General features: G+C 49.2%; 8 protein-coding genes across 9 annotated transcripts in view; 3 read left to right on the forward strand and 5 right to left on the reverse strand.

The window, feature by feature from the left end:
* Positions 1 to 4,779, reverse strand: part of CNBM1540 (hypothetical protein) — a gene marked incomplete at both ends in the record, with an annotated part of 5,230 nt that extends 451 nt beyond the window's left edge. Inside the window, 12 exons of the mRNA XM_767015.1 lie at positions 40 to 1,959; positions 2,006 to 2,134; positions 2,188 to 2,295; positions 2,345 to 2,455; positions 2,508 to 2,729; positions 2,777 to 2,953; positions 3,016 to 3,090; positions 3,135 to 3,346; positions 3,391 to 3,490; positions 3,541 to 3,701; positions 3,741 to 3,929; positions 3,981 to 4,779. Of these exons, the coding sequence (XP_772108.1) occupies positions 40 to 1,959; positions 2,006 to 2,134; positions 2,188 to 2,295; positions 2,345 to 2,455; positions 2,508 to 2,729; positions 2,777 to 2,953; positions 3,016 to 3,090; positions 3,135 to 3,346; positions 3,391 to 3,490; positions 3,541 to 3,701; positions 3,741 to 3,929; positions 3,981 to 4,779 (4,203 nt within the window). The remainder of the gene's footprint in view (positions 1 to 39; positions 1,960 to 2,005; positions 2,135 to 2,187; positions 2,296 to 2,344; positions 2,456 to 2,507; positions 2,730 to 2,776; positions 2,954 to 3,015; positions 3,091 to 3,134; positions 3,347 to 3,390; positions 3,491 to 3,540; positions 3,702 to 3,740; positions 3,930 to 3,980) is intronic.
* Positions 4,780 to 6,479: 1,700 nt separating this feature from the next.
* Positions 6,480 to 7,465, forward strand: CNBM1550 (hypothetical protein; the record flags this gene model as incomplete). Its single annotated transcript, XM_767016.1, has 4 exons — positions 6,480 to 6,652; positions 6,751 to 6,945; positions 6,994 to 7,263; positions 7,339 to 7,465. 4 exons carry the CDS (start codon positions 6,480 to 6,482, stop codon positions 7,463 to 7,465), a joined length of 765 nt encoding a protein of 254 aa, XP_772109.1.
* Positions 7,466 to 8,443: 978 nt separating this feature from the next.
* On the forward strand, positions 8,444 to 10,315 carry CNBM1560 (hypothetical protein; the record flags this gene model as incomplete). The annotated part of the gene is made up of 4 exons (XM_767017.1): positions 8,444 to 8,707; positions 8,769 to 9,089; positions 9,141 to 9,306; positions 9,357 to 10,315. 4 exons carry the CDS (start codon positions 8,444 to 8,446, stop codon positions 10,313 to 10,315), a joined length of 1,710 nt encoding a protein of 569 aa, XP_772110.1.
* A 332-nt stretch (positions 10,316 to 10,647) lies between these two features.
* On the reverse strand, positions 10,648 to 12,437 carry CNBM1570 (hypothetical protein; the record flags this gene model as incomplete). The annotated part of the gene is made up of 10 exons (XM_767018.1): positions 10,648 to 10,701; positions 10,764 to 10,938; positions 10,998 to 11,205; positions 11,259 to 11,547; positions 11,605 to 11,738; positions 11,914 to 12,059; positions 12,134 to 12,151; positions 12,210 to 12,282; positions 12,333 to 12,369; positions 12,420 to 12,437. 10 exons carry the CDS (start codon positions 12,435 to 12,437, stop codon positions 10,648 to 10,650), a joined length of 1,152 nt encoding a protein of 383 aa, XP_772111.1.
* A 2,389-nt stretch (positions 12,438 to 14,826) lies between these two features.
* On the reverse strand, positions 14,827 to 15,807 carry CNBM1580 (hypothetical protein; the record flags this gene model as incomplete). The annotated part of the gene is made up of 1 exon (XM_767019.1): positions 14,827 to 15,807. One exon carries the CDS (start codon positions 15,805 to 15,807, stop codon positions 14,827 to 14,829), a length of 981 nt encoding a protein of 326 aa, XP_772112.1.
* Positions 15,808 to 16,735: 928 nt separating this feature from the next.
* On the reverse strand, positions 16,736 to 18,612 carry CNBM1590 (hypothetical protein; the record flags this gene model as incomplete). The annotated part of the gene is made up of 8 exons (XM_767020.1): positions 16,736 to 16,802; positions 16,864 to 17,263; positions 17,346 to 17,520; positions 17,598 to 17,695; positions 17,825 to 17,839; positions 17,909 to 17,995; positions 18,058 to 18,260; positions 18,332 to 18,612. 8 exons carry the CDS (start codon positions 18,610 to 18,612, stop codon positions 16,736 to 16,738), a joined length of 1,326 nt encoding a protein of 441 aa, XP_772113.1.
* A 687-nt stretch (positions 18,613 to 19,299) lies between these two features.
* On the forward strand, positions 19,300 to 20,362 carry CNBM1600 (hypothetical protein; the record flags this gene model as incomplete). Its single annotated transcript, XM_767021.1, has 5 exons — positions 19,300 to 19,722; positions 19,773 to 19,812; positions 19,862 to 19,934; positions 19,995 to 20,244; positions 20,306 to 20,362. The coding sequence occupies 5 exons, from the start codon at positions 19,300 to 19,302 to the stop codon at positions 20,360 to 20,362; spliced, it is 843 nt and encodes a 280-aa protein (XP_772114.1).
* A 740-nt stretch (positions 20,363 to 21,102) lies between these two features.
* On the reverse strand, positions 21,103 to 23,529 carry CNBM1610 (hypothetical protein; the record flags this gene model as incomplete). Of its 2 annotated transcripts, XM_767023.1 has the most annotated exons (5): positions 21,103 to 21,877; positions 21,938 to 22,748; positions 22,798 to 23,124; positions 23,192 to 23,303; positions 23,377 to 23,529. In XM_767023.1, the coding sequence occupies 5 exons, from the start codon at positions 23,527 to 23,529 to the stop codon at positions 21,103 to 21,105; spliced, it is 2,178 nt and encodes a 725-aa protein (XP_772116.1). The 2 variants fall into 2 exon arrangements, with proteins under 2 accessions (XP_772116.1, XP_772115.1); XM_767022.1 differs by lacking the exon at positions 23,377 to 23,529 and having other exon boundaries at positions 23,192 to 23,276.
* Between the last annotated feature and the right edge of the window lie 867 nt (positions 23,530 to 24,396).

The following is a 24,396-nucleotide window of genomic DNA, read 5'->3' on the forward strand; positions in this document are numbered from 1 at the left end:
GGTCAACTGGGATCACAACCTCATTACCAATGCACTCACAAAATTTCCCATTGGTCCCTTCTTCTTCTCGCCTCCTTGTCTTCCATCTTCCCTTCTTCCTTCCCTGCCAATGACTCTGGCATGTGGCCGTTCAGATCCAACACTGGGTTCATTTCGCACAGGGGAGCTGCTTGGATCAATTGCGATTCTCCTTCGCAATCTTCCTGGCCTTCTCCTAGCACCCACTGGCACCATGGGAGAAGAATCAGGGTCTACCACTCCTCCCGATGATTGCATTCTAGAGTGGATCACATCAGTATTGTTAGATGGTCCGATGGGAGAATTGTTCTCCTCAGAAGAAGGCAGGATGATCCGTCTCCTAGCCATGCCTAGCCTTCTCACAGGGAATTGTGTGTCCCCAACAGATGTACTCATCGCGCTTGGTACTAAAGGAGCAAAAGGCGATGAAGCTACTATGCCCATTCTGGAAGTTGATGGCACGGGGGGCGGAGGCATATCAGATCTGGTGGCCACACTACTCCCAGGGGTCTTGGGTAACAAAGGGCGTACATGAGGGGAAGGGGAGACTTGCCAATTGGCAGCATCGGCCTCATCGTCGTCGTCCCATGAGAGATCAATAGGGTCAATTTGGCTGAAACCTGCAGCAGCAGCGGTTCGTGGTGACAACTTATTTCCGTTAGGTTTGGAAGAGGTTGCAATACGGGCGTTGACGCGTTGAGGAGGCGATGGGGGTAATATAATCTCGTCGTCGATGGGATCTCTGCTGGGCGAAGAGAAGCGCAGCTTTTGGGGAGATGAAGAGGGCGCTTTCGCCGGAGACGACGAAGTAGCTACAAAGGGGTCTAAACCACGGCGCAAGGGCCCCTCCGCATGGAAAAAATCCAGCCCTGCTTGGTCTTGCTCTCTCTTTTGCTGATCTTGCTGTTGCAACGGTTGCTGCACGTGCTTCAGCCGTGCTTCTGCCGCTCTAGCCTCCGCCAGACGTCTCTTCTCTGCCGCTTCCGCTCTTTTCTGCTGGATGGTCTTCTGTTGCATTGCTTTCGCTTGCTCCGGAAGGGCGGGCGGAGGTTGAGGAGATGGGGCTTTTAAAAATGGGGATGGTGAAGGTGATACAGGATTATTGTTAGTGTCAGCATCGGATACTGCACCTTGCTCTGCCTTGAGGGCATCGACGGTAGATTTTCCGCTGGGAAACGATGCTTTCGCAGAAGATCCAGTCTTGGCCAATGAAGAGGTCGAAAGACCAGGCGAAGACTTTCGGGGCCGTTTCGTGACCAAAGCAACCTTTGCGACCGGGGCCTTCCTCTTTGTTGACGGTTTTTCTGTACGATCCTCTTTCTCCTGAACAGCAAACAACGCTTCCAAGCTTTGATCTTCTCCATCTTCCGATTCAGTCTGTATAGGAGAAGGAGTCCTCGCCCTCTTCCTAGCTCTGTGCTTGATCTTCGGTGCAGATGGATCCTTTGCTTTTGCCTTGCCCTTACCCTTGCCTTTGCTTTTGCCACCGCCAGCGTCTTCATCCTCTCCTTCTGTATCCGGCCTCAAAAGCACTTTATCAGCCTCCCTCAAAAGGTCCCGCACACTCGTGAAACCTCTCGCATTCTCCGGCACTTCGTTCACCATCGGCTTCTTCTTCTTTCTGCTCGCCGGTGGTTGGTGAGCTCTTTGCATCCGCCTCAATTCTTTCTCTCCCTCATCCATCATCTTCTTGTACTGCGGATCATCAGGGTTCCAAGGATCAACAGGCATGACCTGTTCCAAACACTCCGGCATTTTGCGATCAGGGATGAGAGGTTCAACGTCTTCGAAGAGCTCTAGGTTACGTGAATGAAGAATTTCTTCTTGAATGTCGCGATGAGTTTGTTGTGCCGTGTCCCAATTCATGTCTTCTCGGTTTTCAGACATGAGCACGTGAACTATACCATCACGTTTACGGCCGGTACGCCCAATACGTTGCAACTAAGGATAATTAGCAGTCGGTTTTGAGGGATATGACTGTACAAACAAGTTTTATAGACTGTCTGGGCATATCGTAAAGTACGACGAAGTCGACTTCGCCAATATCTAATCCTTCTTCACCAATAGAAGTTGAAACTAAGATATTAAACGTGCCGGCTTTGAACTCGTTGATAGTCTATTTTCTCATCAGCTCCTCCCGGTAAAATAAGATTGTCAAACGTAGCACACCTTCTTCTGCTCCTTTTGATTGAACCCCTTATCCCTCTCATCCTTACCATTCGACTGCCCTACAAATTTGGTAGCTCTCAACAAATTGGGGTGTTCGTTGAACATATCCTTCTCTTGTGAGTGAGCAAATGATCAAAAGGAGTGCGAATGCACATACCACAAGTTCCATCACACAAGGTCGCAAAGAGCAAAACACCATGGCTCGAGTGTTATTCTTCTGACCCAAAGTATTTTCTTCCTCTTCCGCTTGAGAGAAATGTGCAAGCATCTGGCAAGGACATCAGCATTGGCTGATCAATAGCGCAGCCAAGATTATCTACCAGTTCAAGAGCTTTTTGCATTTTAGGATGGCGATCAGCACCCGTTTTTCCATTTCTCCCGATCTTGATTGAGCTGAGCTCCTGCGAGACATCTCTTTGAAGTCGTTGAAACTCAAAATTATTGGCAATACTATTCGCACCGCCTGCACCTGCCTTCGACTTGCCGCCAGCGGACACCATCTCGTCAAGAGAGGAATGAAACATTCCCAGAGAGAACTCCAGCTAGTCCAAATCAATAGCTGTATGATGTATGATATTATTAGACTTACAAGGTGGCTCATTGCTCGTGCCATCTTGTCTAACACTCCCAGTGGTCCAAAGGCCCACCTTTGCCCTGACTTTCCCAACTCCATCTTCTTAGCGGTAATCCTGAATGGGCGCAGGCGCTTGGCGTCAAGGTCTCGTTCAGTGAGGATATCCTTGTCGACAAGCTTTTTGATGAACGGCTGATAAGGCGTGAGCATACAATATGAAGAAAAAAAGCAGAAATAAAAGGGGAGTGACTTACTACCATGAGTGCAGATAAACGATCGCGGAAGTCAACAATTACGTCCGACATAGGTACAACATGTTTTTCAATGTGCTGGATGAAACGTCAATCCCAGCTCGCTTCGGTCTTAGACTTACCTTCGTGTTCATATACTTCCTGATTTCCGGTGCCTCAGCTTCTCGAATCTCAATTCTCGAAATATGGAGCGCGTCGACCACATTCTGCACCTTTTCCACATCGGCTCCTGGAGTAGCGGTCAAAGCCAGGACACGAAAGTACGGGTGATGGGCTGTTATGTAGGCGACAATTGTGGTGTAGGCGTAATTGCCAGTGGCTTTGTGAGCCTCATCTGAAAGATGGTTAGCAGTTCCCGATATGTTAAGGGAAACGTACCAAGGACCACAAGGACAATATCCCGCGGATCTACTGCACCATTCTTTAGATCATTATCTAGCGTTTGCGGCGTGCAGTAGAATACTCTTTTTTCCTCCCACTGTTCTTCATCAGTATCTTTTGTATCCGGGGTTACCTAACGCAGCTTACCAGACGTTCGCGGCCTTTCCTCGCCCCCCCTTCTCCTGTCATAATTGCCGCGTCTCTACTAGGTATACCGCAAGAAAGTTGACAAGCTTCAATTTGTTGGGCCACAAGAGGTCGGGTGGGAGCAAGAAATACAATTTTGCCAGTTGGAAACCAGCGGTAGACTGCACAGATCAGCGAAGTCGTGACCAAATATCGCTTACAATTTAGCATGACAACGCCAGCCACGAAAGTTTTTCCTAAACCTGTCGGAAGAGCAACGAGAGTATTGTCCAAAAAGCAATTCCGTATGATCTCAAACTGGTAATCTCGTTTAGGATGGTTGGTGGGGTATATGTATGTGTTTATTGTCGCTTTAGATGGTAATTGCTTTTGGGGCCCGTAAGGAGCATCTACCGAGGATTTCGTCAACTGAGCTCTCAAAAAGGAGCGGCTGCGCTTACTAAAATCTCTGGGTGCAGGAGCCAATACATCACCCATATCATCATCCATGAACTCGTCTTCGTCAATAGCATCATCTTCCCATCTAGGAGCTATGCTCTCCCTCTCCTTCCCTTTGCCTCCGGAAACTTTATCTCGCCCAGCTAGAGAAATGATACGTCTACCGGTCTTGGCAAACTGCGTCCTGTCCCATCGCTTGCCTTTGGTATATCGAGATTCGGAACGCCAGTTGAGATGGGTTTGATGGAGACTGTCCTGTTTGTTTGAGGAACTGGGGTGACGAGCAAACGAAGAGGAAGGACGAGAGGGCGCGCTCGTATTGCGAGACGATAAAGCGCTGGTGCTGGGTTTTGGGGGGAAACCAGAGAAAACGGGATGGGAAGGCTTTTTGGGAGGATTGGCAATGATAGCGTCGAAAGCATCCAGTGATTCGGTGGGAATGTCTATCGTGTCGTATTCGTCGGAAGAGCGTTGAGGAGGAACCTTGGACACTGCCTGTTGCCTTGAGATCGCCGCCGGGCGTTGCTGTGGTAGAGCTTTTGAAATAGGCCCGGGTGCCGAGAAGGTCCTTCCCACGCCGTGCATAGTCTGCGATCTCTTCGGCGAAACCTCGTTATGCGAGGCTGTTCTGCTTACGGCGGTTGCCAGCCGGGAGTTTCGAGCGATACTTGACACCGGTCGTAACCCATCGTTTTTCGAAGAGGTTGAGGCCGCTGTCATTTGCGCAGAGATGGTATCAACCTGTCGCAAGAAAGAGTCATCCAAGAATATCGAGTCGTCTCCAAATTCATCTTCGGACATGTCAAGAGTCGAGTGGCAAGAATTGTTGAGGAAGGAAGTCAGAAAAAGATGACTGGATTTTAGTCGAGTTGTCTTCGGTCAAAACAAACGCGTTCGAGCAGCAGCAGCAAAACGGTGATCTTCTGGTCATATCGGCCGTGGCCGCCTTTTGTGGGGGTGGAGGCAGCTTAATAATAATTAAATTGCGCTTTGTTGCAGGAATTCATTCGTTTTCGATTCTTTCATCCTTTTAGATCGCATGCATGTTTAGCTGTCAATCCACTATGCTAAACGGCAACGTTGTTTGTCTCTGTGAATAGTGTTCACGACGGCCATCAGGGATGTCAATGAGCGGTCGTACGCATAATGCTGACGGCGAGATCGAGGAATCGGCTGACTAAGACTACTTTCACGCTGCGAGGTAGCCGTAATTGTTGTTCAAATGAAAATGTTCCAATGTTTATACAACACAGCGCCTTAGATGATAAATCTGTGATGCATATGCTAATATTATGTCTAGTTGAGAGCTGCAACAACATCCATCCCACACGGAGCACCCTTAGGCAGGGCAAGAACCTGCATAGTCGCCCTAGCAGGACGATGAGTACCGAGGAATTCTTCTGTGACACGGTTGAACTGGTATATAAAGTCAGTCACTTTATCACCAAATCTTTATCTGTATTCCTAATCTAGAAGCATTGAAGAGGAAAGCAGAGGACTCACCGCCCAAAAGTCTTCCATGTTCTGACGGCAATAAACGTCAGCGTTAGCCGGATCACGCTACGTTTAGAAGATCACAATGGCGGGACCCACTGTCAGATAGATGTTCTGTTTGATGATCCTATCAAGTGAAGAGCTAGCTTCTTCAAGCACAATCTTGAGGTTGGTGTAGATGCGTCGCTAGAATGGAGTCAATAGGCCTCACGATCCGGTTTCATTAATTCGCTCGACGCAATGATATGAAAATGACGTACGAACTGAGCCTCCGCTTTACCTCCGATAAGCTCGTCTGTCTTAGGGTCGAGAGGTATGATACACGTGGTGAACACAGTCTCCTGATGGATCATGGCATGGACATAGGGCCCGATAGTCTTTGGAGCTGTAGTACAGTCAGCCCAAGTAAGCTTGAGCTGCGATAGATATTGGAATCACCTGCATCGGGACTGATGCCTTTAAGAATTGTCTTGGTCATTTATGCTAAAACAATATCAGCACATCGCAACACTAGCATCTGGAGGAGATTGATTCACTAGCTTGGATTGTTCAGGGGGTCGAGGTTGAAGTCGAAAACGGGGAACTGGTGGTGGTAGAATGTCGTGAGGCGTTATACTAAGACCAAATCAACGAGCCATATATCATATGTAAATTCGTGCAGACCTTGGAAGAGTTTTCCACATTACCAGCCGACGCGCAAACGTACCCACTTAACAAGTGATATGGCTCGCCGAAAATGTCTCTATTATCAATCCATCTTCGCTCGCTCGGTAACTGCGGGGAGCAAGAAGGGAACATATACTGGGCGAACACTCGGTATGTCGGTAGATCAGCGCTGCCACCAAGGGTTATCGATCCATTCTCGGCATGTACGGACACATATACAGCTGTTGGGTCTCGGCGTCTCGCTCTCATACTTTAGGTAGTGCAGACAAGTCGTAACCTATATATAATCAGGTGCATGGGCGATTGCAAAACTGGATACGAATTATTTCAACCAGTAAATTATGTTGATCCCTTCTGGCGGACATGGTGAAGCATGGAGGCGGTTCTTTAGGATCCTGTCGGTTATTTTATTGCCTGTGGGGTTGTGGTCAATATTTTGGATTCCAAGGAGCAAGGGCGAGAATGCCGATGCAAACGATAAATTGGCAAGGATGGATCTTCCAGGATGTTTCATGTGAGTCAATGTTCGACGAACAATTTGCTGAATGAGATCTTACGGTAAGATATGTCCAGGATGCTAGTCGTCATCGTTCTCTTGATACTCGCTTTAAGAACTCTCGGCGCCTCAAATGGCTGGTCCACGCCCGGTTCCATTGCCCCCCTCATCATCTCCACCATTCTTTTCCCAGGTTTCTTCATCTGGGAACCGCGCATCAAGCCCACCCACGCACTTCTTCCACCATCAGTATGGCGATATCATAATTTTACCCTTTGGATCGTCTTTGCTCTCCTTGGCTATACCTGGTAGTCGGTTAATTTTTTCGCGTTCATTGAGTATTGGATGGATTATATGAGTGAAAAAGCGATCATCGTTTCCTTACGGGTCTTGACGGCGGAAGGCATACCTCCTATGGAGGTCGCCATCATTCTTACTAAATGGGGGCGATTAATGGAGTGGCCTAGGATCTCGATCGCATGTGGCGCTCTGCTGGGTATAGCGGCGTATATCATGTTCGCCATGTCCATATTTTCCGGCACGAATATTGGGAGGTATTACTGGCGCTACGTGTTTCCAGCCAGGCTTTTTGGGACAATGGGAATGCACGTTGTCTTTACCGCTACAAGGTGAGTTTTCTCCCAAAAATCTCAACCTTCCGCAAAGTGATCGTACGAGTCCTGATCTAATCCGTCCAAACCAAGTGTTGGTGCGATGTGCACTGTCCCTGAAAACATCGGAGGTGTAGCGGGCGCTACTTTGCAAGTGGCGTATCAAGTCGGAGCTGCTGTATCCTTTGCTGTGCAAGCTGGACTGTTTACTGTCAAATGAAGGGGGGATATCCAATTTCGACAATCTCAGAGCTTCATTCTACTTTGAGTTGGGTTTCGTTGCGTTGTGGTTGACTGGTTTCTTGTCGTTTTATAGACCATCAAATAATGCAGAGATATCCGGCGGGGAGGGACACAGAGAGAATTGTGGTTGGTCATTAGGGCAAGTTCTAATTATTGATATTTATTGGTATACGCATATCCGGAAAGACGTATGTCGTAAGAATGTATAATTATACCGTCTAAGCTCTTTGGCTCAAGTCAGGCTTAGAACGCCATCATCCGTGTTCGGCATTCTCCTCCCTAGCATCTTGCTCAGCCTTCTGAACAAGTCCCCAAATAGTAAGACCGGCACACTGCAACAATAATAACGAAACGAGCGGCATCCTGACTTCGATATTTTCCCCAGGAACCAGAGATAATAGAAGTGAGTTCTCGTAATCTTTTTCACTGCAGGTTTTTTTATGTTTATTTATTATGCATTTTTATGGAAAGGTTCCGGCGCAAGCCACGTAAGCTTGCGGGATTTCGGCGTTTTGATTCAATTTGGCGGAGGCCGGATGAGTGGTCACATCATCGCCTTGTTCTTGGCTTGTTTCTTTCTTTCTCTTTCTCTCTTCTCTTTCATTCTTCTTTCTCGTTATTTGTTTGTATTTCTCGTATCTTGGCTCGTTCGCCACGACCTCTCTTTCTGCACGCTCAGTTCTATCGGGCTGTGAGCCCCAAGGGCACGCTTTAAACTTGTGAGTCATTTTCCTTTGCCTCTGCGTTCATTCTCTTTTCCCATCCACTTTAGAAGATTATACAAAGAGTCGCTACTGGTTTTCTGTCTCATTTCAACGTTCGCGTTCGATTTCGATGACGAGGCCGCAATGTGAGCTACAGACTCATGCACCACCCTCTGATACATCACCTTATCCTTGTTTTTTTTTTACTGTGTGCTGCGGAACAGGGCTGACCAATGAAATAGTATATCAAGATGTCACAATATGACCCCATCCAGGGGGGATTGGAATCATCGGCCGGCCCCGAGAGCTCTGCGCAAACATCTATCCATTCTGCTCGCAGCTCCCGCCATCGTCCACGACGACATGCATCAATACCTGACCCTGGGGAAATGGATGCTGCCTTTGATGGTCCCGATGTTGACAATGATGAATTTGACCAAGGTGAGACGCATGGACTGTTAAATAATACTAGAGATCGGGGGATGCCAGGCGATTACGACTTTGAGCGTGATTATGTGAGCATGCATTTTTGTACACCTACCCAGCACAGTACAGCCAGGCTGACTGCACAAGTAGACATTGCCGCCACCGTCTCCACCTCCGTTTGAGCCTTATTCTGCACATAATCCAGCACCAGGCAATTCACATGGAATCATCCCTACGACAGTTCCTGCTCGACCGAGACGAGCTCCACCGCGTCATTTCCTTGGGGGTCTGTTACCGTCGTCGTTTTTACCCCGTCAACAGTCACCGGCTCCGTCTGCAGGTCGAGCGGTTGGAGGAGGAATGAGTGGAGTGTTTGACAATTTGGCTGCGAGGCCTGATAGGCACACAATAGCGGAAGGCGAAGGGGGTTTGCAGTATGTTCCCGAGGATGAGTCAAAAGACGCGCCTCCAGTAGGTTCAAAGCCTTTTTGTGGCGTCTCATTCAATATTGACAGTATCTAGTCATATCAAGCGGCGCTTCGAGATGCTGTTCCACCGTATTGGGATACCACCGTCGTCCTACCCTCCTCTAGTTCTCCTTTCGGCCCCTTGTCCAGTTCTATCAGCGGTGATGAGATCCTTATTGACGGTATGCCGAGCGGCAACTTTTTCAGCTTCCTCTGGAATTGTAAGTCTCCCTATTAATCTACATAGAGCATGATCTTGACGAGCGAAAAGTGGTTGTCTCTGCATCCTTCCAATTCGTTGGTTTCCTCCTCACCTACGTCCTCCATACTACCCATGCTGCCAAGTACGGCTCGCGTGCTGGTTTGGGTCTCACTCTTATCCAAGTCGGTTTAAACCTCCGTTCAAAGGCGCAAGACCTCATGAAGAACAACACCTTCCCCGCTGCTTCCTCCGATCCATCTGACCCCGATCCCCCCGCTAACCATGTTCCATCCGACGAGGAGATTGCGGAGAATGCCATCGAAGCCATCTGGGGTCCTGGGAATTCCCCATGGCCTGCGCAGTTCAGGGAACCAGGCACAGGGGAGAATGGACCCGTCACCATTGTGCACAACACACACGAGGCAGAAATGTGGGCTATGGCTCATAACACAACCCTCACCCAGATGCTAAATCTTCCATCGGCTGCAGATGTGGGGCGTGCAAATGAATGGTTTAGCTTTTTCCTCATGAGCATCGGATGGTTTATCGTGTTAACAAGTGTCGGTGGTTGGTGGAGAGTCAAGAGGTTTGAGAGGGGGTTGAGGGCTGCCCAGCAGGAGAGCGAGGCTGCACAGGCGGCTGCGGCAGCTAACACAGCTGCTGAAAATGGAGAAAATGGCGCGACCGTACCGGAAGCAGATGAGTCTATCAACGCATCTACTACTCCGGTCCCCACTCAACCTGGTCCCAGCCAACTGTCCTACTATACGTCACCGTTCATAAGCGCCTGGCAAGGCGCTCGTCATATTCAAGAAGGTTTCCTCGGTCAGCACGGATCTCGTTCCCAAGGAAGGAGGGGGTTGGGTCTGTGGGGTGGACTGAGAGGGCAAGGTCATACGGCTGTTAGTCAGGAAGATGATGAGCATGAGTTGTTGGATGCCCAAGGGTTTGGATTGGGGCCGATGGCGATTGATGTGGACGAAGCGCCGGGGGCGGAAGTAAGGCGTCAGCGTGGCTTATGGAATTAATTCCGTCCAGGGTCGTTTCGAGAAGAGTTAAGATGTAGATGTCCATAGTAAAGGTTTCTGATAAGCAGTCTAATTTTTCAATCTTACATTATTTTGCTTGTAGTCATTAGAATTGGAAAAGGAAAATGAAGTGTGCGTTGTAGAGTAGTGTTTTTATGCACCCGTTGTTTCCACATCTGCTATTATTTTAAGATCTTTGACAGTGGCAAGCAATCAGAAACAAAAGCACTACATGAGCGTACATCCGCTTTTACTGCTTTTACTATATTAATGAAGTTGAGTTACTGAAAGGATCCGCCATCAGCCCCCAAATGCGACGCTACTGTAACAACCTAAGGAGCCTCGTTGAAGCCCATGTCGACGACGCATCGAATGCAGTCACCAGCCTAAAAAAAATGGGCCATCAGCACCAGTCATCTACCTCACCTATTCACAAGAAATAACTCACATGCATATCATCGAAGCCCTTGTTGATGCCTTCCAAAGTCTCATTGTGAGTGACAAACTCGTTGACCCAAAGTTTGCCCGCGAGATAGTCTTCCACGATACCAGGAAGCTCGGTTCGGCCCTTGACACCACCAAACGCTGAGCCCTTCCACACTCGACCAGTGACGAGCTGGAATCTATTCACCCAAGTATATCAGCCAATAGTATACAGTGAATCATGCGGGGAAGAACATACGGTCGAGTAGAGATTTCGGCACCGGCGGGGGCGACTCCGATAATGGTGCACACACCCCAGCCCTTGTGGCAGGCCTCAAGAGCGTTTCGCATTACGCCAACGTTACCGGTAGCGTCAAAGGTGAAGTCGAGACCACCATCCGTCTCCTCGATGAGATAATCGACAATGGTCTTGCCCTCGGGAAGGTCCTTGGGGTTAATAAAGTCGGCTATACACACCCATATGAGCTTGACGAAAGAGAATTGTAAGATAAAGACTCACTGGCACCAAACTTCACGGCCCACTCCTTCTTCTTGGGGTTGGTGTCAATAGCAAAGATCCTCTTGCAGCCCTTGGCCTTAGCACCCTGCAAAACACTCAAGCCGACACAGCCAACACCAAAGATGGCGACGTTAGAGCCCTCGATACCAGGAGACTTGGTGGCAGCACCATAGCCTGTGGTGATACCGCAACCAAGGAGACAAGAAGTCTTGAGAGGCGCTTTAGGGTTGATGGCGACGACGGAGAACTTGGAAACGACGGTGTACTGAGCGAAAGTGGAGCAACCCATCTATTACGAAGGTCAGCAAGTAGGCTATAGAGGAAGAAAAAAAGAAGGAAAATTTACAAAGTGCAAGATGTCTTGACCCTTGCACTTGAATCGGGTAGTCCCATCAGGCATCACACCCTTACCCTGGGTAGTTCGCACACGACCACAGAGATTGGTCTTTCCAGACTTGCAGAATTTGCATTCCCTGCACTCTGTGCAGTGATTTGTCAGCGAATGGCTAGTTGTAAGCACCATCTTCTCTCCTACCCCTGTCTCCTTGTGCGCGCCCCTTTGTGCCACCAAGCTTCTTTCGCAACTACTCTCCTAATGACTTGTTTTCTCTGCCCCTTCCAACTTCACCCTTAGACACAAATTTTGAATACCTACCAGCAGTGTAGAGAGGGACAACGTGGTCGCCAACCTTGACGTTATCAACCCCCTCGCCGACAGACTCGACGATACCACCACCCTCGTGTCCAAGGATGACGGGGAAGGCCCCCTCAGGGTCATTACCGGAGAGAGTGTAGGCATCACTATTAGAGCCAAAGCAAAATGCAACGGTTAGAATTCTCGCTCGTTTAGTTTTCACACAATTTGTGCAACATACGTGTGGCATAAACCAGTGCTAGATACACTTGTCAGAAATGTTTTGGAGTAGAGTGAGTTCGGTGACGAAAACGTACTAGAGGATCTTGATTCGGACCTCGCCATCCTTGGGCGGTGCAACTTCAACAGTCTCAATAGAAAGGGGCTTGCCTGACATTTGGTCAGTAAAGATATGTAGGGGACACAAAGGCTTTACATACCAGCCTCCCAAGCGATGGCAGCCTTGCAAGTGATAACCTTCTAGAGGTCAGTTGTAAGTCTGCTTGATGAAATAACAGTATACTCACTTGGCCTTCGGTAGACATGTTAAATGCTAGAGATAGAGGTGAAACGATGGAAGATGTAAGAGGTATAAGCAAATGGAGACTTTGACAAAAGATTGTAAAGCGCATGACATCAATCGTGAGCGGAATCTTTTTTATTTGCCGGTGGAGGCATGTAATAAATAATAATAATAGTAGGAGGCGATCAGCTCCGCGCTCGGCTCTACGTAGCTTCCGTCCGTCTACTACCACATCCACTGCTCCTCCCGTACTCGTCGTTAGCAATCAAAAGGAGGACTCACAGAAGCGTGAAAAGCCAGCAGCAAGTGTCTTCTTCATTCACCACCGAAGGCATAGGTTGGCCGTTGTAATCATGAGCTTGTTTCGTTTTACCTTTTGCGAACAAGCCCACAATCGGCGTCGAGTGAAGATAGTCAATCTCGCCAACATTTGAGAGTCCGTCATTAATAGATTTATAGATAGTCAAGCAGGCACGTCGCTTCAGCATCTGTAAGATCTCTCAAAAGCAAGGGCGAGAGCAAGAGTGGGCAGTTTGGAGGGGCGAGAGGACGGGGAGAAGTTTGCCTTGGGAGATGTGATGATATGCCAACAGTAATCGAGAATGGGTGAAGCAATGATTGGTCGAAAAAGCAAGAGGGATGGGAATATTCGAGCGGAAAGACAAAATGAGAAGCCGAGACGATCGTCCTTAAAGAGTTTCAGCTGATGACGACTATAGGGTCCAGGTCATGATTGTAGCACACCTGGCTCTATGTAACGACGCCACTGTCCTCGTAGAGGCTGGAAAGCACCTAAAGCTACAATGATTTCGTTGTCCTCGGTCGTTTGTGTTCAATCGAACTAGGAGCTCTGAGTGTAGACGATGTGACTTTGTAAACTGAAGAAGAATTCGAGAAGACTAAGCTGCTTGGGGCCGTTACATTTATTAATCTACTCTAAGGACTACTCCTTATATATCTTTTCAATTCTACGAGATGACAAATCTTTTCCATCCTTTCCCTGAGTTCTTTCCCCGACCTCCCTCTTCCCTAACGCCTCCTCGCACGGTCCTCCTGCTCCTTCTCTCGTCTTCTTCCTCTCCTCAGTTCTCCGAAACTACTTCCCCATCCTGCTTATTGCTCTCCTCCTTCTCATCCTCCTTATTGTTCTCCTCGTTCCATTACATCACCCCCCGCCCTGTGGAAGCCTCGTCACGAGGCGTCATTGGTTTGAAGTTGCTTGAGAGCGGCGTCGGGGAGGTGGGTATTGGTGCGCAGGTAGGTATGGTGAGGGCATGTTCGATGCGAATGGAAGGAGTATGTCGACGAAGTCGGGGCAGGGGAATGGGTGGGAATGGAAGTGCCCTGGATAGGCAGGAGAGAAGGATAGTCCCAGGGTGGCGAGGAAAGGAGAGAATACAGTCACGGAGGTCAATTTTCGCGCTGTGTGGTAGCAGGAAGTCGAGACCGAGGATGAGGTCGACTGATATGTTGTCAATGATGAAGAGGGCAGTGGGGATGAGGATATGATATCCTTCTTTGGTTGGAAAGTGTATGTCGACAAGATGATAGCCTGCAGAGGAAGATTTACCGATGCCATTGAGCTGGAAGTTCGTAAAAGGGTGACGGGGGAGGTGAGGGAGATGTTTGTTGGCATGCTCTTGGCTAATGACAGAGAGCGAAGCACCGGTGTCGATGACGGCGCGATGGGTTATGGCGGATGGGTTGTCGCTGTTAAACTTGACGGTAGCATAAGCTGGTGTCTTGTTCAGATGGGTTCGGTGAAGTTGGAGCTGTGGGAGCGCATGGGTCGGTAAATGGGCAGAAGGACGCGGGAAGTTTGAATGGCAGAGGGTATGTATGGAGGGTTTCGGAGAGTTGAAGCGGTAACCATCTTTGTTTGCAATACTGTTGACCGAATTGGCAGGTGGTTTGTAGTTAGGAGAATTGGTGTTGGAAGGGGGGCGAGCCCAAGAAGGGAAGGAATTTCGACCGTTGGAAGAGGTACTTGTGGCTGGGTTATTAGTCGTGGATGAAGGGCGACTGTTGTTGTATTGTTGTTGTTGTTGCTTCTTCAGTGTACATTGGTCGCTCCAATGGTAAGCGCCTCAGGTGAAGCAGGGTGTGGATGGTTTGTCGGGACGATTACCAGGTAGTAGAAAACGTGAAGACCGGGCGATCGAGGAGTTTGCAAAGGAGGTGTTCGAATGAGTGTTACATTGGGTACATGTGCGATCGACTGGGTGTCGATGGGTGGTGGGGAAGAGTTGGGGACGGAAGGGGGGTTCGATCTGGAGTACATGGAGCTGGAAGTCGCGAAGAGTCATGGTCGGGGTGACACCAGTCTGCAATTGGGCGCGAAAGGTGGCAGGGATGCCGCCGAGTATGTCTCGGATAAGGAGAGAGTCTTCTGTGTTGGCAGGGAAGAGGAATTACTGAAGGTACACTTTGTCTTTGTAGTAGTCGGCGAACTTCTCGTTTTGACCTAGATGGCGGCGGATGCACCTCTCTTTTAAGTCAGCGAGGCGGTTTGGAAGGAAGAATCGGTCTTGGAGCTCTTTCGACCAGGCAGCCCAAGTGGTGAGGGAGGTGTGTTCTTTCTCGGAAAGGCGAGCATAGTAGTTCAATGAGTTACTACGAAGGAGAGAAGGGAGGAGGCGAAGAATGTCAATGTCGGTGGCTTGGGAGCCACGTTTGATGCTGCTAATTTTCTGAACCCAGTCAACGATGTCATCGTCGTCGCGGCCATAGAATTTCGGGAGGTCGGAGGCTTTAAGCTGGGTGGACTGAGAGGTGGATAGAGCGAAGTCAGTTTTACCAATGACAGCAGTGGAAGAAGGAGGGTCGAGTGGGATTGTGGGAGGTTGAGTAGGAGGAGCGACAGGTTGATGAGACGTTGGACGGAGGGGAAGAGTGAGAGATGTGGAAAGGGAAGTATCCAGAGATGGGTCGGCTTGATGGAGTGGAGTGGAATGACAAAGAGCAGCTCCATGAGTGGCTTGGAAGAGGTCATGCAGCTCGTTGAAGCGTTGTTGAAAAATAGTGTCGACGTGCTGGAGATGGGTAGCAAGTCGGTTGGTCATTTCGGTTTCATAAAGTCGAGCGATCTCGTGAACGAGAGGCTGAGGGTGGGAGATAGTAGACCGAGGTTGCACGGATGTGGTAGGGGTGTGGGTATGGATAGGGTCATGAGAGCGGGCGGTGGCGCCGACAGAGAGCGCGCGTGGCCTCACGGGGGTTGAGTCTGTAACCTGGTGGGAAGACATTGATGGAAGGTGAAGTGGGGTAATGTCTGATAGTGATGATAAATCGAGGGCGTGTGTGGAAGCAATTTGTAGTGGAAAGGGCTGTGGAGGGTGTAGTCGTGTAGAGCGTCTGTTGATAGAAGGTGGAATGTATGTCTTAGGAGGCATACATAGACTGGCGCTGCTGTTTGATGTCGTCGTGTGGCCTCGGTGAATGGAGGAGCGTCTGGGGTGGGTACCGAGCACTCTATTAGATGGACAGTGTTCGGGGTGGGTACCGGGCACTGTGGAAAAGATACTTGGCCCAAGTTTTATGTATGGACGGGGTGGGTACCGTATAAAATGATCGATCGAGGTGGACTAGTCGGGTGGAGGTTGTTCGGTCAACCTTGTCGACGGCGAAAAAAGGTACCAGGTACGGACAAAAGTGGACTCTTTTGTTTTTTGTCCCGAGGGTAGCTGCGCCTCAGGTTTTTTGTTATCTTGATGAAACTATCGGGCCGAAACAGGAACGGAAAGAAAGGGGACCGAGCGTTGAACGGAGGGTCTGTGCGGATCCTGAAGGAGATTTATAGAGGGTTTGTGCGCCGGGTTGTGGTGTAGTGTGTTTATTGTTCGATGTGGCTTTGTAAACTGAAGAATTCGAGAAGACTAAGCTGCTTGGGGCCGTTACATTTATTAATCTACTCTAAGGACTACTCCTTATATATCTTTTCAATTCTACGAGCTGACAAATCTTTTCCATCCTTTCCCTGAGTTCTTTCCCCGACCCCCCTCTTCCCTAACGAACGCCTCTAACGCCTCTTCGCACGGTCCTCCTGCTCTTCCTCTCGTCTTCTTCTTCTTCTCCTCGGTTCTCCGAAACTAATAATCCCAGGTGAAAATGAGACCCTACTACCCATTTATCACAATTCACCTCTTCATTGAACGAATACATACCGAGCACACTGTCACTAGTGATCTGGTTTGAATAGTGTTCCATATAATTGTACATGCTGACTGCCACCACTTGTACCCTATATCCTTTCATTGTTACATTTCTTTTGTTCTGACTTACCACAACAACCTATATCGCCTACTAATTTCCACAACGTATTTAGATAATCTTGTCCGCCCAATCGTCAACCTTGCTAAGGGCCGGGAAACCTTTAGCTGGGGGTGCACTACCAATAACAGAGTCAGCATCATAGCCTTCGTCATGGTGACGATATACAAAGAACGCACCTAGCCTTGGTCTGCACAAACACCTTCTCCACACCTGCAACCCTCCTATCGAACTTGTCATAAAGCTGTGGAAAGTCCTCCAAATCCACTCGATGACTAATCATGAACCCGACATCAAACTTGCCCGTCATGATATAGTCATGCAAAATCTCTTCCCAGTAAAGATGTACGGGGGCCTGCCCGTTCCCGATAAACCTCACACCCTTCTCCATGAGGGCACCGATGTTGAAATGGTTGGTGTAAGCGGTGTATACGCCGATAAGCCCGACTCTGCCCATCTTTTTGACGAGCCAGATCATTTCGTTGGGTGTTTCGGAGACGTCGGTCTCGAGCATGAGGGCTTTTTCGACTTTGTGGAGGAAGGTCTTGGGTTCGTGGAAGGTAGTAGCGTCGATGCACACTTTTGAAGTCAAACGACATAATGCGTCAGTCATCCTTTCATAATTGAAGGATGGGAACGAGATGAGAGCTTTTTGACTCACCATCTAAACCTTGAGGAACCTCGTCATGAATTCGCTTTTTGACGTCATCAGCCTTAAAGTCAACAGTGATTACCTCTGGGCCAAGGGACCTGGCAAGCGCAAGTCGTGTAGGGTTGGTATCAATTGCGTAAACTTTAGATGCACCCTTGAGGAGAGCCCATTTAACACAGCAGATCTATATGATAGGGAGGTGAGTACTTGTCATCAAAAAACAGAAGAGAAGAGGAAGCTCGTCGGTAGATTGAGACTTACACCGATAGGTCCCAGGCCCCAGATACCGACGATATCGCCTTTTTGGACACCGGTATCAACAACGGCGTGATAGGAAGTAGGAAGAACATCAGAAAGATCTATTGTTCAAACTTCTGTTAGCATTCTCCCACATGAAAAAAACATGCACCCGTCTCACCCCCCACAGACCTTCCACCTCTCGCTCTCATCCTCGGCTCATCGTTGCTCGTTACTGAAGGAAGACTCACATAGAGCTTGCTCATCTGAAAAAATGAAAAGTAAGTTAGCCTTTATTCATGTCTGGGATAGAATTTCAAGACGAATAAACGTACCTGGTACTTCTGCCGGCACCTTTAAGCAATTGACTTCGCCGAAAGGAACTCGCACATATTCTGACTGTCCACCAGGCCAGCCGCCGGCTAACGCACGCAGTAATTATCAGACGGATGTCCCATTTCCAAATAATAGGAAAGGAGCGTACTGAGATGACTGTAACCAAAGAAAGCAGAATCCCTCTGACCCCACAGGTTAACCACCACAGACGAGTCATTGGTTTTATCGCAAAAGGATGAAAGCTTTTGTTGGCAGTATCGACAAGTACCGCAAGCGATCTGAAAAGACACCACTACACGGTCTCCAATTTTTAGATGGTTAACAGACGGCCCGACTCGATCGATGATACCCCTGTACGTCCGATTATGGTCAGTTCTTGCTCCCATCACGCTTTTAGTCCTTGGATAAGATAAAGTACCCACATAAACTCATGTCCCAAAATGTCTCCCTTCTGCATGCCCAACATCTCTGAATGGTAGAGATGGAGGTCTGATCCACAGATAGTAGTACCCGTGACCTTGACAATAACGTCCGTGTCCTGGGTAATATCAGGAATAGGAGCATCCACCATCCTTACGTCCTCCTTGCCGAACCATGCCAGGGCACGCATGGTTGATCCATCTTGACGGTGTTTGTAAGGAGACTTAGTAGAGGTAGGTTCTGTGCCCATGTAGTCTTGGACGAGACTGACGGCTGCTTGCATTGTGTTGTTGCTGTTTAGGGTTGTTGAGTTTAGTGGCGAGTGTGAAGGTCGTTCGAAGTGATTCCGGATATTTCTACCTTTGCTGTGTTCTAGAAATATACATGTGTTGGAGCGAGCGTACACATTGCACCAAGTATATGACGACGATGCCACTCGACAGGCAGAGCGGCATCGTTTTCGTAGCAAGTTGTTGGTTCCATGTGCTTCTGTGATGATATCATGGGTCGCTCTGCTGCAGATGTTGTTGCTGGTCTTATCGTGATGACGTCGTGGAAATCGGTCTCCGCGGAAAGTAGACCAAAAATAAGCTTCTGGAAGCAGCAGGGATTGTTTTGGTGGGAATAAAGTGGCAAGCTAGGATGGGACAGGTTAGGCAGAGAGTACTCGTAGAGAGGAGCTGAGCATTGCACGCTGAGCGATGGACAGACAGCACGATGTACAGAGAGGCATTCGGTCTCCATGTAACTGTACCATAAAACTAACAGGCACCATCATTCTATTTGCCGGCGGATCGCGGCGTCAAAGGAGCCGGAATCGGCACAACACTGGCAAGCGGAAGCAGATCTATGAAACGGCGGAGGGTGGAGGCAAGTGGAGGAGGCCTTTGTTCATCGGCGGAATATATCATCAAGCCCCCCTGGCTCCCCTCATTCTTGCACAACGTCCACTACTCTCAAACGGCACGCCATGGTACAGCTCGAAAAACTCTCTTCTAACAAGGCTGCCGGGAGCTTCCTCACAAAGTATAAATTCCCTTCCGCCTCCCTCGCCCTTCCCACTCAGTTCAACGTCTTCGTCCCTTCCTCCGCTTCCCCTGATTCCCCAGCCCCTGTCCTCTTTTACCTCGCAGGTCTCACCTGTACTGAAGACACTGGTGCTCAGAAGGGAGGATTCTTTAACACTGCAGGCAAAGAGGGGATCGCCCTCGTCTTCCCCGATACTAGCCCTAGGGGTGCGGGAGTAGAAGGCGAGGACGATGATTGGCAGTTGGGTACTGGTGCAGGATTCTACATCAATGCCGAGACGGACAAATGGAGGAAGCATTATAACATGTATGATTTGATTGTAAAGGAATTGCCAGAGGTGTTGAAGGAGGCGAACTTGGGTCTTGTAAGTGTGATATGCTGGGGTGATGGTCGTTACTGACTGATGTGTCACAGGACTTTTCCAAATGGTCTATAATGGGACACTCCATGGGTGGTATGTCGCTTTGGGATATTAAGCCAAGCTTTGACTAACAAATGACTAGGGCACGGTGCTCTGTCCATCTACCTTAAGAACCCAGGCCTTTTCAAGTCTGCCTCTGCCTTTGCTCCCATCTGGTACGTCCTTTTTTCCCTCTTCACTCACCCCACTCCCTTCTCACCTACTCGAACATGTAGCAACCCCGCCGCCGTTCCATGGGGTATCAACGCATTCAGTAATTATCTCTCCTCCTCTTCTTCCTGGCTTGCCCACGACTCTTCCGCGCTTCTTCCACAGTTTGCGGATGAACCCAAGATCTTGGTGGATGTCGGTACGGATGACCAGTTCCTCAAGCAAGGCCAGCTACAGCCGCAGACGTTGGAAAAGGCCGGGAAGAAGGGTGTGGAGGTAAGGATGCAAGATGGATATGATCATTCTTATTATTTTGTAAGTTGTTTCTGGGAATGCGACCCGCCTACGTTAGGATAGGAGCTGATTGGGATGTTAGATTTCGACTTTTGGCCCTGAGCACGTTGCTTTCCACGCCAAGTACCTCAAGGCTTAATTGAGGAGCAAATATTAATGATACAGGTAAATTATTAACTCGTCTCGATTATAAACAAAAAGTATGAATTTTGTCCTCTATGTCTACTCCGCTATCTTCAAAACAGTATCTACCTCTACATGAACGGGACGCAGCAGTCTCAGACAAACACAACCAGCTCACTGACGTTTGTCTTCCCCTCCAGCAACCTATTCAGAATAACCTTGAACAACTTCTCCACATCCATCCGCATCCTTCTTTTTCCACCACCGCTCCTTCCGCCCAGTCCCCTCGAGAAGGCTTCAAGCTACTGATGGGCATATGCGAATACTTCAGTCTGCAGTATCGTTACAGACATGGAGTCGTCAATTCGATTTCCATCGCGAAGCATCCACTACAAAGCCGAATAAGGTGCTATTTGCGGGGGATAGTCATGGAAGATATGTCATGTTCAGCTTCAAGTATCGTTTGTAGATGAGATGATTGCAAAGATAGGTTTGATGTTAGGTCATAGATGGGTCGTGCGTTGGTCATTCATATGATAGTCACATAGCAGGGTTTCATGCGATTTCCATGATGAAATGAATATCTCGTACTGATATAACTTTCTAATTTTTGCCTAGACGTATAGTCCAATGTTGCCCCAAATTCATATATCATTTGTTTGCTTTTGATTAACCCAAAATGACCTCGAACAGTTATATATTCCAACCACATACAAAAAAGTACAACAAATATTATTGATGATCTTTCTTGTACCACTAATGACCGTTACCGCTGTTAACCAACAGCTCCTCGAACTCTCCAACGCCGGGGATGTCCCAGCCATCTCCGTTCCTCTTTGGCTCGGCCCAGGCTCTAATCTTCTCCGCCAGGGTCTTGGGGCCGAAACCGAAGTGCTCGAACAGCACAGAGTAAGGAGCAGAGTGACCGAAGCCTGTCATGTGAGCGCCTGCGTGGGCGTATTTGGCCCAACCGAACGAAGCATAGGGCTCGATAGATACGACAAGAGACTTGGTAGAAGGGATGACGGATCGTCGGTACTCGAGCGGTTGTGCGTCGAATCGACCGGTGTGAGGCATCGATACGACCCTTACAGAATATTTGTCCTTCAACAGCTCGGCTGTATCAACCGCACGTGCAACCTCGGAACCAGTGGCGACGAGGGTGATATCGGGGATGCTGTTCTCGTCGCCGTAGACGACGTATCCACCGTATTGTACCTTGTTGCGGTCCGTACCTGAAAGAAGGGGTACTGGCTGTCGAGTGAGCGAAAGCAAACTGGGGTGATCGGCGTCCCTGAGGCCCAAGATCCAAGCGCCGATCACTTCCTCAGCGTCGGCAGGTCGGATGTAGTTGAAATTGGGAAGGGCACGGAGAAAAAGAGGGAACGCGATCGGCTGGTGGGTAGGTCCGTCCTCGCCGACACCGATGGAGTCGTGAGTGGCAATGGCGATGAATCGAAGCTTCATCAAAGCGGCCATTCGGAGCGAAGGAGCGGCGTAAAGCCAGAAGATGAAGTAACTCGACATGATGCTGTTGGCACAAAGTCAGCAATAGCAGTTGTATTGTTCGGACGGGGGCTAGATCACTCACGGGACGATGGCACCCTTGTGCCAAGCGGCGAGACCGTTGGCGGCAGCCACCATGGCATGCTCTCGGATACCGTATCGGATCTGTCGACCAGAATAATCGCCATAGCCCGACTTGGGGTTTTGGAACTCGACCATTCCGTCCCAGTTGACAAACGTCGACTCGCACAAATCGGCACTTCCGACCAAAAATGACTTGTCCTCCGGGATGACCGATCGAAGCGCGATACCGCTGCTCTGCCTGGTAGCTTTGGGGTCTTTGGGGAGAGCATCCTTCGAAGGGAACTTGTTCTCCCAAGCCTCTTCGAGCTTTCCGTCCAATCGCCTTTGGAACTCTGCCGCTTCGGAGGGGAAAGATTCTTTGTACCGCTTGAAAAGGTCGTTCCATTCCTGCTCATATTGGGCACCCTTGATTTTGGTCTCCTTAAAATAGTCATAGACGGCGTCGGGCACGATGAACTTGTCCTTGGGGTCAAAGCCGAGGGCGGTCTTGACTCTAGCGACGTCATCCTCACCCAAAGCGGCGCCGTGTACTTTGCCACTATTCTGGTTAATGGAGCCGATACCGATGATGGTCTTAATATTGATGAAGACGGGCTTGCCGGTGAGCTTCTGAGCCTGCTCGAAAGCATCGACAATTGCGGCCAGGTCGTTGGATCCATCCTCGACCTCGAGAACATGCCACCCAAGGCTCTTGAGCTTGGCGGAAGTGTCATCGGTGAAGCAGATGTCAATGTTACCGTCCACTGTGACAGAGTTGTTGTCATATACAAGAATCATGTTGTCAAGACCCCAATGTCCGGCCATGGAGAGGGCTACAAGCTGCTGATCAGCTTGGCGCATGCAGATGTTTTTTCAACTAACCTTCCTGGCCAACACCCTCCTGCAGACAACCGTCACCGGTGAAACACCAGACCTTGTTCTGGATGATCGGAAATCCGTCCTTGTTGTAAGTTGCAGCCATGTTCTTATTGGCGACGGCGAGTCCGACGGCGTTGGCAATACCTTGACCGAGAAGACCGGTGGTCAATTCGACACCTGGGAACTCGATCTCGGGGTGGCCAGCAGCAATCCCGTCCATGGTCGGGGCATGGTACTTCTTGATCTGGTCAAGGGTCCAAGAAGAATATCCAGAAAGATGAAGCATGATGTATTGAAGCAGGCACGCATGGCCAGCAGAGAGCACGAATCCTATAGATTCCAGAGTGCTCAATCACCCATCGCCAGACTTCTCGATCTAAGCGAAAGCAGGACTCACGATCTCGGTTGATCCAGTCAGGATTAGCAGGGTTATATCGCATGCTGTATTTCCAAAGGGCCGTGGCGATGGCAGCCGCTCCCATGACTGTGCCGGGATGACCACCCTTGTACTGTTTAATTCACTTTTCGTCAACGCACGTTCCCTTTGAATCGGTTTGACGAGAGGTAGGAGAAATTACTCACCTGCTGACATAGATCGGCTGCCAAACATCGGATGGCGTTGATTACGAGCTTCTCGGTATCAACCTCTGAAGACTTGACGTGAGGGTTCTTGCTCAGCGCTGTGCCGTGAGAGGCAGAATCGCCATGTTTATTATGTACAGCTACAGGTGACATGGTGATGAGACGACGTTTGTTTTTCTTGATGTGGAGCTCCAGCCATGCGTTCCATCACGACGTACTTTTATACTTCGACTATCGACTCTTCTTTGCGAAGTGTTTGGCACCAGATCAATAGACTTCGGGCCGACGATTCAAGATTTCAATCTTGATAGCCCCGAGCATCTCTCCGGGACCTTCGGTCACGGGGTCTTGTCGCGGGGCCGGCACAACGAATAGAGAGGACATATAATTACGTAACAGGAATGGGGCCGCTTGGCTCGGTCTGACCTGGATCCTCGGAACTTCAGAGCTCGTCTTGCGCTGCTTATTATTACACCAACAGTGAGACAAGTGTCAAATGATATATCATGCAATACTTCATTGCTTAGTCAACTCCGCCTTTTCGGCTCGTATTCAAAACCGGATCTCATTGGGGACAAGTTGTAACGCAACAGTATATGCTACATGAAGAGATGGGCCCATCAGCTTGAAACGAAAACAAAAACCAAACTATGATGTCCGATATTATGGGGTTGTAGTACGGGATGATATCGGTAATGATCGACCGGCCATGACGACGCTGATCATCAGCAATGTTGATGCACACCCAATGAGCGATAGAAACATTACGTGGTCTTCAGGGGGATAAATACTGTACGTGATACGTAAAGAGTATCAGATGGGGAATGGGTGGGGGAGGAAATGGTTCATGTGTGAAGAATCAAAAAGACGAGACGAACGCCCTTTGCACCTCTGACAATGAACCAAGTGAAATGGCCGTCGGCGGCCGAGGCCATTTCACTGTTTGGTTTGATCAAACGAAATAGGCCGCCAACTGGTTATCTCTCGATAAATAGTTGTGTCGCATGCATCTGTCATGCA

Source organism: Cryptococcus neoformans, chromosome 13, assembly GCF_000149385.1.
Source record: "Cryptococcus neoformans var. neoformans B-3501A chromosome 13, whole genome shotgun sequence".
Classification (NCBI taxonomy): Eukaryota; Fungi; Basidiomycota; class Tremellomycetes; order Tremellales; family Cryptococcaceae; genus Cryptococcus; species Cryptococcus deneoformans.